General features: G+C 33.2%; 1 protein-coding gene across 1 annotated transcript; it reads right to left on the reverse strand.

The window, feature by feature from the left end:
• Window positions 1-11,770: 11,770 nt before the first annotated feature.
• On the reverse strand, window positions 11,771-12,898 carry LOC112701179 (uncharacterized). Its single transcript, XM_072198714.1, has 2 exons — window positions 12,606-12,898; window positions 11,771-12,518 (listed from the first exon to the last, which is right to left on the reverse strand). The coding sequence occupies exons 1-2, from the start codon at window positions 12,896-12,898 to the stop codon at window positions 11,771-11,773; spliced, it is 1,041 nt and encodes a 346-aa protein (XP_072054815.1).
• Window positions 12,899-13,273: the final 375 nt, after the last annotated feature.

Below are 13,273 nucleotides of genomic sequence, written 5' to 3' on the forward strand. Positions count from 1 at the left end.
TTTATGTTTTAAGAAAGGATCGTTCTACAGTATAGAGGCAGATTTACAGATATTTTTTTTGACGTCATCATGATACAAGTGGGTGAGTTATCGGTGAATTGGGGCACACATTCAAAGGCGCAACACTATAAATTGGCTTGACTTAACGTTCAATGGAATGCTTAAACTCAAATGGAATCATGAAGTATTGGACTCCATTTTTTTGACCGTGAATCCAATCATTATTTCGACTTTTGTAGGCCAGTTGCATACGGATTTAAAGTGAATTTAGTTTATTATTTTGTTTTGTTATACAATATAGTGAAAATTAAAAAAAATTCAAATCATGTTGTATTAGATGCAAAGACCCTAAATAAGTGAATTGTGAAGAAATTACCATCGATGTCAATAGCATCGTGAGCAAAAAGAAAAAAATACTTGAATAGTAAATAGTTTGAAAATCAGAAGAGAGTTGTCTTTTAAATTAGTGGTTCAAAAGACGTTATACAATTTATTACGCTATTTTTATTAATAAAAAAATATGTATTATTATTATTATTATTGATTTGAATAATAAGAAACAGCGATGTATTATTGAAAAATAATAATTTAGATAAATCTAATAGAGAGGAACAAAAATATGTTATATTCATATTAATTCATTATTTTAAGACTGTATAATTTAATAATTTTTGAAATATTATTGAATAATTATTTAAAAAAATAAATAAAAGTTCATTTTTTGTTGAGTATAATAATATAATTTTTTATTTCCTACAATGACTTGGAATAATAAAATATCAAAGTATCTAAAATTTAGGTATTAACTATACAATTCAATTTATTAAAAATTTAGACGACTACACCACGTAAATTCCCTTTTGATATCACCATTTTTTTTAAATTATTCATATAAGCAATAGTCAACAACATGAACAATGAAGAATAAAAATATATAAGTTTTAATCATGTATAATAGCACCTAAAATTTAACTCTAAACTTAATTTACAAAAAAAATTATATATAATAAAGTAAAAAATAAATATTTTATAAATTATATGCAAAATATTAAGGATAATGAAAATATAAGGATAATGAAAATATAAAAAGAATAAAAGAATGTGATATATAAAAAATATTATTATTACTTTTTTATGAAAGGAATGAAAAACTTACAAAAATCTGCAAAATAAAAATATTAAATATAGTTTATTAGAATGAATAAAAAATTGAAATTAGTATAAAAAATTAAATAAAACACCTCAAATAATTTTATATAGATTAGCATTCATTTTTTTTTATAGAAAAAGAGGTTGATCTTTTTTTCAGGATCAAAATATCAAAATTTGATTGAAACAAAATAAGAACATAGCAAAATTATATAAAGGTCGCAAGAAAAATGTCAGAAAATAAAAAAAATTATAAAATATATTAAAATTCATTAAAATATTTAGGTACAAGTAAATATTTGATAAATATACATAGATTAACAAATACAATTAGAGATAGAACTTGATGAATGTGATGCACTGTAACAATTATTAAAAAAAAGCCAATTATTCTATAAAGTTAAACGAAAAAAAATCAAATTTAAGTAAGAAGAACAATTAAGGGTAAAAATAGATCAAGCGGGTTCTTAGTTTATTATAGTCCTATAATTTGATCTGTACTTGACCTAGTTTAAGTTGATCTGTTGTAAAATAGACTTAGACTCATGCTATTATAAAAATTTAATATGTTAATTGGCCGAATTCAGATTCACTGATAAGTCTTATTGGCTTGTCTGTGTTTGTTAAAATATAAATAAATATTTTAAATTTATTATAAATATTTTTGTATATTTTAAATGAATTATGCTACGTGTACATTAAAATCAGTCACCAAAGTCAGCCACCAGTATAAAATACATATTAGAATACAAATATACATTAAAAATAAATTAAACCATATGTTACGACGGGTAACCAGAAATTAATGAGCTGGACTTGTAAAGTTAGCCCAAACAAATGTCTGGAGGAGGTGGTCTCCGACTTGATTTGCGTCTGGAAACCGCCATCTGACTTGTGTGTATGGAGGAACGGGGGTGGTACCTGCAAAGACATTCTAATGCCTAAGTCAGCAAAGGGTTTTAGCAGGTTTAGAAAATATTTGAATTTAGAGATACTTGAGGGGTGTCAGTGTATTTATAGTGGTGAACCAATAACTACCGTTGGAGTAGTTCCACCTTTTAAGGTGGATAACCGTTCCTTTATCTTAGGATAGTTGAGATATGACTCCTACAAGCGGGTTGAGAGATTTTAGGAGCAGTTACTTATTTGAATAAGCATTATCTGCCAGCTATCCTTCAAACCTGACTTCTTTGAGGTGGAGTTTGTGTTGAATCCGATCTCTTCCGTGGAGGTCGGCTGATAGCAAAGGCCAATCTTTGGATTGGGCCCCTTTTAGCTTATTTGGATCTGGGCCTAGTGTTGGGTCAGGATATAAACACCATACATATATTTATACACAAATACATTGGTAATTGAATTTAGTGGTTGATTTTAGTGTACAAATAACATTTTTCATTTTGAATATTTGTAAACATTAAATAAATTTGACATATTACATATAAGTAACTTTTAAAAAATCGTCATGTCTTTTAATAAGTTTTAGATGAAATCAGGTTTAATAACAACCTAAAATATATAATATTAACAGTTTGGGATATTATTGTTATATTTTTTTTCTGAGTTCAATTAAAAAATTAATAATTTTTAATAAATATCAATCAATTTTTTTAATTATATTGTTATTATAAAGTTTAAATATTAAACTTTAAATTCTAATTTTTAATTTAAATTCTGAATTTTAATTTAAACTCTAAACTCAATCTCCAAAATTAAAAGATTAAAAAATAATTTTACAATCAATTTTTTACTTTTTTTTATCGATATTTTTATTTATCAGTATTTTTATCGAACATTCTCAATGTATGTAAACTACTAAAAAATAAAAAATTTCATTAAATTTTAATTAATGAGTAGTACTCATTACAAGATTTCATTATCTCAAATCATCAACTAGAGTCAATTGTCTTATACTCCATTTAACATGTACAATTTTTTAAAGTCTAATTAGCAAGTTAAGTGACACATCCATGTTGATAACTTTAATATTGATAGCTTTAATATGTGTTTTACTATTTTGCATAGGATTTTTTTTTAATTATAGTTTCATGTCAAATTTGGCAATTAAGTAGAGTAGTTTTTAAAGTGAAGATTCTGGATTATTTTGTTTGTGTAGAGAAGACTAGAATGATTACAACCACAATCACAATTTCATGGTGTAGTGACAACTCACAAAAACTTAGCTATTATTGTCTTAACACTTTTATCCATGTTTTGAAAATTCAGAGTTCAAGATGATCGATTCTTCACCATCGATCACCAGAAGAATATGATGTAAAATAAATATTAAATTAATCGTATATTAACTTAATCATTTTACATAAAAAAGGTGAAAAAGAATCCAGAAGCATTTCCTTTATTCTTCTATTTATTTTTCGGGTGGTCATTTCGTTTTTTTTTTTTTTATTTTGCCCATGGGTGACATTTGCTATCCTCTTGGATGATTTCCTACCTTCTTAGATAAGCATCAACCTCTTTTTTTTAGACATAAATATCTAGATTAACTTATTTTTTTGACATAACTTCAGCATACAATCAATGCAATTAAAAAATCCATGAAAAAAATGGTGAAGGCCCATGCAAAACTTCTTGAACTAACCCATAAGAGTATCCTCCTCCGTTATCATAAACTCTGAAAGGCTCAACTAAACCATGCGAGCCTATGTCGGCAAGCCCTGCAACGAAACTGTTGGCTTTGACATCTGTGTCTCAATGTTGGACATGATTGGAGACACGTGTACATTTTTCATTGCATCACATAGAATATCTGTAAATCTATACATATTTAGCTCTTTACCATATAAATTGTTGTAAAATAAATAAAAGATATATTAAATATAAAATAAAGATGTATTAATATATGACTCTAGTATTAAAATAATTAATTCAATAATGATTTATATATAATAATATTATATGTTGTAATGTATATATATATATATATATATATATATATATATATATATATATATATATATATATATATATATATATAAAGATAGAAAAGAATATAAAAAGTAAAGAGAGAGAGAATTGCATGAATATATATATAAAGATAGAAAGAAGTATTAAAAGTAAAAAGAGAGAGAATTGCATTTGTTTATTATTGTTGTATAAAAAGGTCTCGTACCATACTCCTATTTATACATGCATGGGGTCTTTATTTTCAACATGCATTTAATATTCATTCTCTCTTTGAAAATATGAGTTTTACATGGGAATGGGCATCCAGGTTGCTCGTTCTTATCACAACACTCCCCCTTGGATGCCCATTTAGGATTATTGCCTAATTAAAACCTTACTAAAGGAAAACCCTGTGGGAAAAACCTTAGTGAAGGAAAAAGAGTACAATATCCTTTGTGATGGGGACTGCCTCATTAAAAACCTTGTCAAGAAAAACCCAATGGGAAAAAATCTGACCAAGAAAAAAAGAGTACAGTCTCTCCCTCTTGCTGACATTATTTAATGTCTCGAAATCGGCGCATCCCAATCTCATGTACCAATATTTCAAAGGAGGATTTTGGGAGTGACTTTGTAAATAAATCTGCCAGATTGTCACTTGAGCGGATCTGTTGGACATCAATTGTCCCTTGATTTTGAAGATCATGAGTGAAGAAGAATTTGGGAGAAATATGCTTTGTTCTATCACCTTTGATGTATCCACCCTTAAGTTGAGCAATGCATGCTGTATTATCTTCAAACAGGACAGTTGGAGCTATCATATGATCAATCAGTCCACATGATGATAGAATATATTGGATCAAACTCCTGAGCCAAAAACACTCGCGACTAGCTTCATGTATCGCAAGTATTTCAGCATGATTAGAGGAGGTTGCAGTAATCGTCTGTTTCGTGGACCTCCATGATATAGCTGTTCCACCATATGTAAACAGATATCCTGTTTGAGATCTCCCTTTATGTGGATCAGACAAGTATCTGGCATCTGCATAGCCAACTAGTTGTGACTTGGATCCATAGGGATAAAACAATTCCATATCAACCGTCCCATGAAGATATTGAAAGATTTGTTTGATTCCACTCCAATGTCTTCTGGTTGGAGAGGAACTACATCTTGCTAGTAAATTCACAGCAAATGATATATCGGGTCGCGTATTATTAGCAAGATACATTAGCGCTCCAATGGCAATAAGATATGGTACTTTAGGACCAAGGATATCTTCATTTTCTTCTTTAGGACGGAATTGATCATTTTCCACATCCAAAGATCTTACGATCATTGGGGTACTTAATGGATGTGACTTATCCATATAAAATCTTTTCAATATCTTTTCTGTGTATGTTGTTTGATGAATAAAGATCCCACCTTTTATATGCTCGATCTGCAGGCCGAGACAAAACTTAGTCTTTCCAAGATCTTTCATCTCAAACTCTTCTTTTATAGTTTTTATAATTATTGGAATCTCTTCAGGAATCCCAATGACATTTAAATAATCAACGTACACAGCAATTATAATGAACCCAGATGTAGTTTTCTTTATGAAAACACATGGGCATATATCATCATTCTTGAATCCATTTTTGGCCAGATACTCAGTAAGACGATTATACCACATTCGTCCAGATTGCTTTAGACCATATAAATATCTTTGCAATTTGACTGAGTATAACCCTTGCGAATATTCATTGAATGGTTTAGATATCTTTAGTCCTTTAGGGACTTTCATATAGATATCCCGATCTAATGAGCCGTATAAATAGGCTGTTACCACATCCATTAAATGCATATGCAGTTTATGATATGCAGCTAAACTGACCAAATAACGCAATGTTATCGCATCCACTACAGGGGAATATGTTTCTTCATAATCTATACCGGGCCTTTGTGAAAAACCTTGTGCCACAAGTCGGGCTTTATAGTGCACAACTTCATTTTTCTCATTTCGTTTTCTCACAAATACCCACTTATATCCAACAGGTTTTACATCTTCAGGTGTACGGACTACAGGTCCAAAGACTTCACGTTTTGCAAGTGAGTCTAATTCAGCCTTCATGGCTTCTTTTCATTTTGGCCAATCATTCCTTTATCGACATTCTTCGACTGATCTTGGCTCAAGATCCTTACTTTCATGCATGATATTTAATGCCACATTATATGCAAATATTTCATCGACAATTGTCTTATTTCGGTCCCATTTTTCTCCTGTAAAGACATAATTTATTGAGATCTCGTCATTTTCACTATTTTCAGGTACCTGAACGTCTTCTGGCGTTATATCATGATTTTGGACAACTAAGGTGTCTCTACTATGTCTTTTTCAACAGGAATATTATTTACCTCTTTTCTCTTTCGAGGATTTTTGTCTTTGGAACCAACAGGCCTGCCACGCTTCTGGCGTGAATTTGCTTCAGTGGCTACTTGTCCTATTGGGACATCAATTCGAATTGGAGCATTTTTCGCTGGTTTATAAGATTTGGTTATCCTCTTTGTATCGGAAAATGCATCAGGCAATTCATTTGCTATTTTTTGCAAATGTATAATTTTTTGAACTTCTAGTTCACATTGCCCTACTCGAGGATCTAAATGCATCAACGATGACGCATTCCAATTAAGTTCCTTTTCAGGAAGCTTCTTCTCTCCCCCTAATATTGGAAAATTTGATTCATCAAAATGACAATCCGCAAACTGGGCTTTAAATACATCTCCAGTTTGTATCTCAAGATACCTCACTATAGAGGAAGAATCATATCCAACATATATTCCCAATTTTCTTTGGGATCCCATTTTGGTGCGATTAGGTGGTGCAATGGGAACATATATCGCACACCCAAATATTCTTAAATGGGAAACATTTGGCTGTTGGCCAAAAGCTAATTGCATAGGAGAGAACTGATGGTAACTCGTTGGCCTCAAACGAATAAGTGCTGCGGCATGTAAAACAGCATGCCCCCAAACCGAAGTTGGGAGATTTTTTCTCATAAGTAAGGGTCTAGCAATTAATTGGAGGCGTTTAATAAGTGATTCTGCTAACCCATTTTGTGTGTGAACATGAGCTACTGGATGTTCAACACTTATACCATTAGCCATACAATAAGTATCAAAAACTTGGGAAGTAAATTCACCAGCATTATCAAGACGAATTGCTTTGATTGGATTTTTTGGAAATTGTGTTTTTAATCGAATAATTTGAGCCAATAATCTCGCAAACGCCAGGTTGCGAAAAGATAATAAGCACACATGTGACCATCTCGAAGATGCGTCTATTAGGACCATAAAATATCTAAAAGATCCACATGGTGGATGAATAGGTCCACATATATCACCTTGAATCCTTTGTAGGAATTCAGGGGACTCAAATCCAATCTTTACTGGTGATAGCCTTAAAATTAACTTTCCGTGAGAACATGCAGCACAACAAAATTCACTAGTTTTAAGAATCTTCTGGTTCTTTAGTGAATGTCCATGAGAGTTTTCAATAATTCTCCTTTTCATGGTTGTTCCCGGATGACCCAATCGGTCGTGCCAAGTTATGAACTCATTTGAGCTAGTAAACTTCTGGTTTACAATGGCATGTGATTCAATTGCACTAATCTTAGTATAATACAACCCAGATGAAAGTGAGGGTAGTTTTTCTAATATAACTTTCTTATTTGAATCATGAGTTGTGATACATAAATTACTCATGATTTCCCTCATTCATCGTCTCAACATGATATCCATTTCGGCGAATATCTTTGAAACTCAACAAGTTCCTCAGAGACTTGGTAGATAATAGTGCATTATTTATTATAAATTTTGTTCCTCCAGGAAACAAAATTATAGCTCTTCCAGAGCCTTCTATCACATTGCCTGAGCCAATAATAGTATTAACATATTTCTCTTTTGGCACAAGATGGGTAAAATATATATCACTTTTGAGAATAGTGTGCGAACTTACACTATCCACAAGGCATACATCTTCATTACATATCCTTGCCATTCTCTTCAAAAACAAATAATAATAAAATGAGTAGTATGCACAGTTAAATTGAATACTTGATCAGAATTATTTTTCTAAGAAACACTGTACATAAAATAATGTCATATACTAAAATTTTATTTTAAAATTTGACACATTTAATAATTTCAAAATTCATAAACATTAATATTTCATTATTTATGTACATCGCATTTGAAACTTAAATGCATAAAAAATAAAACTTAACAATAAGTTCTTTACATTATTTATTTACATAGATACTTCACAATTCCACATATTAAATTATTTCATCATTGATCAAATGACCAATATTTTCTTCAGGATCCTCAAAGAAATCAGATACATCATAATGAGTGGTGGAGTTCTCAGCATCATTTGAAACAAAATTTGTTTCCTTTCCTTTGTCGTCCTTTTTCAAAGATGCCTGGTAAAGATCGACTAGATGCCTTGGGGTACGACAGGTACGTGACCAATGGCCCTTTCCACCACAACGGAAACACTTATCCTCTATTAATTTATTCTGCCCGATATTCCTTTCTTTATCCCACTTCTGGTGAGATCCTCTCTTTTGAACATAATTCTTTTTCCTTCCATAATTTTTCTTATTATTAAAACCTTGCCATTTACCTCTTTTGGGATAATTTGCCACATTTACTTCAGAAAATGGGGCAGTGCCAGCTGGGCGCGCTTCATGATTTTTCAATAACAACTCATTGTTGCGTTCAGCAACAAGAAGGCAAGAAATTAACTCAGAATATTTTTTAAACACTTTCTCTCGATATTGCTGTTGCAGGAGCACATTCGAGGCATGGAATGTTGAGAAAGTTTTCTCCAACATATCATGATCAGTTATTTTTTTTTTCCCACATAATTTCATTCATGAGGTGATTCGAAACATTGCAGAATTATATTCATTTATAGATTTAAAATGTTGTAAACGCAAATGCGTCCATTCATATCGGGCTTGAGGAAGTATCACCGTTTTCTGATGATTATACCTTTCTTCAAGGTCTTTCCAAAGATCTGCAGGATCTTTTAATATAAGATATTCATTTTTCAATCCTTCGTCAAGATGACGACAAAGAAAAATCATGGCTTTAACTTTATCCTTTTGGGATGCATTATTTTCAGCCTTAATGGTATTTCCAAGATCCATTGAATCAAGATGGATTTTAGCATCTAGTATCCATGATAAATAATTGTTTTCAGATATATCAAAAGCATTGAATTCAAGATGAGAGAGTTTCGACATAATGAAAAATTTGTTACCTGAGTCTTCCTAAAAATTTGATCAGAGTCTCGTGCTGATAACGCGTTGTAAAATAAATAAAAGATATATTAAATATAAAATAAAGATGTATTAATATACGACTCTAGCATTAAAATAATTAGCTCAATAATGATTTGTATATATATAATAATATTATATGTTGTAATGTGTGTGTGTATATATATATATATATATATATATATATATATATATATATATATATATATATATATATATATATATATATAAAAGAGTATAAAAAGTAAAGAGAGAGAAAATTGCATAAATATATATATAAAGATAGAAAGAAGTATTAAAAGTAAAAAAAGAGAAAATTGCATTTGTTTATTATTATTGTGTAAAAAGGTCTCGTACCATACCCCTATTTATACATGCATAGAGTCTTTATTTTTAACATGCATTTAATATTCATTTTCTCTTTAAAAATATGAGTTTTACATGAAAATGGATATCCACGTTGCTCGTTTTTATCACAACATAAATCACCTATTTGTAATTATGATTTAGGGACAACCAACTCTCTGATTTTGTATTTCACTCCTTATTGAGTTTTTTTTCAAAAAAGTGGAGTTGGGCCATGGAAGGGGAAAATGCCCAGATTTTACCAAAAAATAAGGACATTGCTGGACCAAACAATGTGTTGGATTTCAAAATAATGACCAATTTAATGAAATTGGATGCACAGACAAAATGAAAGCCCTATCTCTCAGCACCGAAAATGAGACGCATCTTCGTTAATGGCGAGAAAGTGGAAGTTCAGCAGCCAAGCATCCATTCAGATCCAACCATCTCAAGGTGTGCAGCTCTCTGGGCACCCATAGAAGCCATTTTAGACTTAAAAGTACTAAGCACCGCTTATTGAATCCGTGATACTCCGAGAACGTAAAATTGAGGTATAACTCGTATATCTATTTATTGAATATTCTTTTAAATAAATTTTTTTTTGGACTTGATTCTTTGCAATAAATTTTGAAGTTGTTGTTACTTTTTTTTTTCGGTCTTGAAATTGTTGTTACTTAGATGAAGTTTTTATTGCCACAAAACAATATGGACTTCAAACACCACTCAAAATTGTCAAACAACAAAAGATAAATGAAATCACATTCGGCCCAAATAAAAATTAAATGAACATTCTAAAAAAAAATTCCCACGTTGACCCCTAATTTTTTAAACATTTATATATTCTACCACATACGTTGGTCTCTAATAGAATATGCTGAGAGACCGATTCCCTATTCTGCCGGTGAAATTAGAATAAACACTTTGCCGGCACATCATTTAGTAATAGAAAGGGCAATTTACCCAAATAAATAAACTTGGTGAAAATTTTGCCTAAATACATAAAACAGAAATTTGTTACGTGTATGTGCATTTTGACATTTTTATGTAATTCGTGGGAAGCAATCACGATTTTTCATTTGTACATAAACCGTGGCTGCTAGCAACGGATTATGAAAGATGGTTTTTGTGCGTAAACCGTGACAAGTTGCAACGGATTACAAAGGGAGAAAGTAAGGCATAAACCGTGGCTGGCTACCACGGTTTATGAAGAGGGCGCAGTAAACGTAAACCCCTATAGGTTACCACGGTTTACGTGTTAGGGGCTATAAATACATAATCCGCTGAAACTCCTCACGGATCATTTGTGTCACAAACAAAATTTTGAGAGTTGTTGGTTTGAGAGAATTTGTGAAAGGCTTTGAAGGTTTGAGAGGTTTGGGTGGTGGAGCATGGAGGATGATGATCGCTTGTACCGACTAAATGGCGTCGCTCACGTGGCTGGATATATCGATGCAGAGGTTAGTTATTATTATTATTATTATTATTATTATTATTATTATTATTATTATTATTAATATTCTTATTATTATTATTTGTATAAATGTTGATATTATTTTGGTTATTGTTAGTAAAATAATATTTTTACATTTAATTTTTATTGTTATTATGAGTGCATCGTATTAGTAGTTTCATTGTTACTGTTATAATTAGTGTTATTGCTATAATTAGGGAATCAACAAAACCAATGTGAGGCTTCTAATAATTTTTTATAAATTATTTTTGATGTTATTAGTAATGGTCGTATGTTGAGAGATTTTGTTACCCACATTTTGCAGCCTACTAGGGTGATTAGCGGCATTAGGAGACAACAGAATATGCCCTTACACGACCGGATTATACCCTATCTGAAGACCGCGGGCTTGTATCATTTGGCTAGGCTTAACAGTCAGTGGTTCTGGGTTGATGAGCCTCTCCTTAGCGCATTTATTAAGCGGTGGCGTCCTGAGACCCACACCTTCCATATGCCCTTTGGTGAGTGCACTATTACTTTGCAAGATGTGGCATATCAGCTGGGTTTGCCGATCGATGGTGAGCCCGTCAGTGGGTGCCTGAATTAGTTTGAGAATCTGATAGAGCACGGTAGACCAGCATGGGTGTGGCAACAAGGATAATGCAGCGCCTGAAAGTGGCCACAATCGCATCTGTGATCTTTAAGGGAAACTCTATAGCTACCCAGCGAAAAGCGCCCGGTCGGTGTTGTCTCGGCCACGGCGTACTCCGATTGATGCCTGTCGTATAAAGTAACGGTGAAGCACCTAGAGTCTCTGAGATTTCGATCAATTGCCTTGGCCAACGCCTGACAAAATTCATTACCAGATCCGAGTTGTGCCTCTGCTGTCTGTCCTCGTACCACAAATAGCTGAGCAAGCCTCCTGTAACTTGACTGAACCAACGATGTGACCGGGAGGTTGTGAGTTCCCTTTAAAACCGAGTTCACACATTCACTGATGTTGGTTGTCATGTGCCCGAAACGTCTACCACTATTCTCATGTTGGGTCCATTTGTCGTACTCCATCCGGTTGGCCCATTCACACATTGTTGGATTCTCAGTCCGCATGATGTCAAACCAGTAATAGAACTCCGCTTCAGTCTTCGCGTAGGCAGCATTCACCAACATCCTCCTTGAGTCCTTACCTTTGAAAGTTAGGGCAAAATTCGCAGCAACATGCCGAATACAGTACGCTCGGAAAGCACGTGGAGGCAGCCACCCAGTCTCAGGTGCCTCAAGCGCTGCCTTGATCCCATTATGCCTGTCAGAGATAACAAGAATACCCTCCTGAGGAGTCACATGCTCTCGTAGGCTGGACAAGAAAAATGACCACGACTCTGCATCTAATCCTTCCACAAGGGCGAATGCTATCGGGAGGATGTTCGAGTTCCCATCCTACGCTATCGCCAACAGCAGCGTCCCTCCATACTTGCCATACAAGTGGGTACCGTCAATACTGACCAGGGGCTTGCAATGATGGAATGCCTCGATACATGGTGGGAATGTCCAGAATAGTCGGTGAAAGTACACCGTCAACTCATCAACCTCACCATGAAGTCGAACAGGAGATGTCTTCAACACGGTTATTGTTCCGGCCATTGTTGACTGTACTCCTAGCATCCAACGTGGCAACTCTGCATACGACTCTTCCCAATCTCCATATATTTGTGCCACTGCCTTCTGCTTGGCCATCCAAACCTTCCTGTAACTAGGCCATCCAAACCTTTACCGTAACCGCAGCATCTGCCCTAACCAACGGAAGAATCCTCACACAGATAACGTGGTAATCCAGCTGACGGTGATCACTGGAAATAGAGGTTTCCAAGCATGTGTGTGGCCCGTTGTACCTCCTAACCTCCCAAGTGCCCTTTCGTGCACGCAGCGCAACGCGAATCAACTAAGTACAACCCTTGCCGAATTGCTTGTATTTTCCATGATACTTCAGATGATCTGATTCGATGACTCTGTACTCAACACCTTGTCGGATGCTATAGTCCTTTACACTCAGCACAGCCTCATCTTTATTCTGAAAAGATTGCCCAATCTGAAATTCTGTAGAAGAGCCCC

Source organism: Arachis hypogaea, chromosome 7 (assembly GCF_003086295.3).
Source record: "Arachis hypogaea cultivar Tifrunner chromosome 7, arahy.Tifrunner.gnm2.J5K5, whole genome shotgun sequence".
NCBI lineage: Eukaryota > Viridiplantae > Streptophyta > Magnoliopsida > Fabales > Fabaceae > Arachis > Arachis hypogaea.

Excerpts from the sequence above, each read along its gene's own strand:
- LOC112701179 (XM_072198714.1), bottom strand. The coding sequence starts at position 12,898 with ATGGCCAAGCAGAAGGCAGTGGCACAAATATATGGAGATTGGGAAGAG. Across the intron at positions 12,519-12,605 it reads ACGCTGCTGTTGGCGATAGC|CCTACGAGAGCATGTGACTC; the intron begins GTAGGATGGGAA and ends TTTCTTGTCCAG.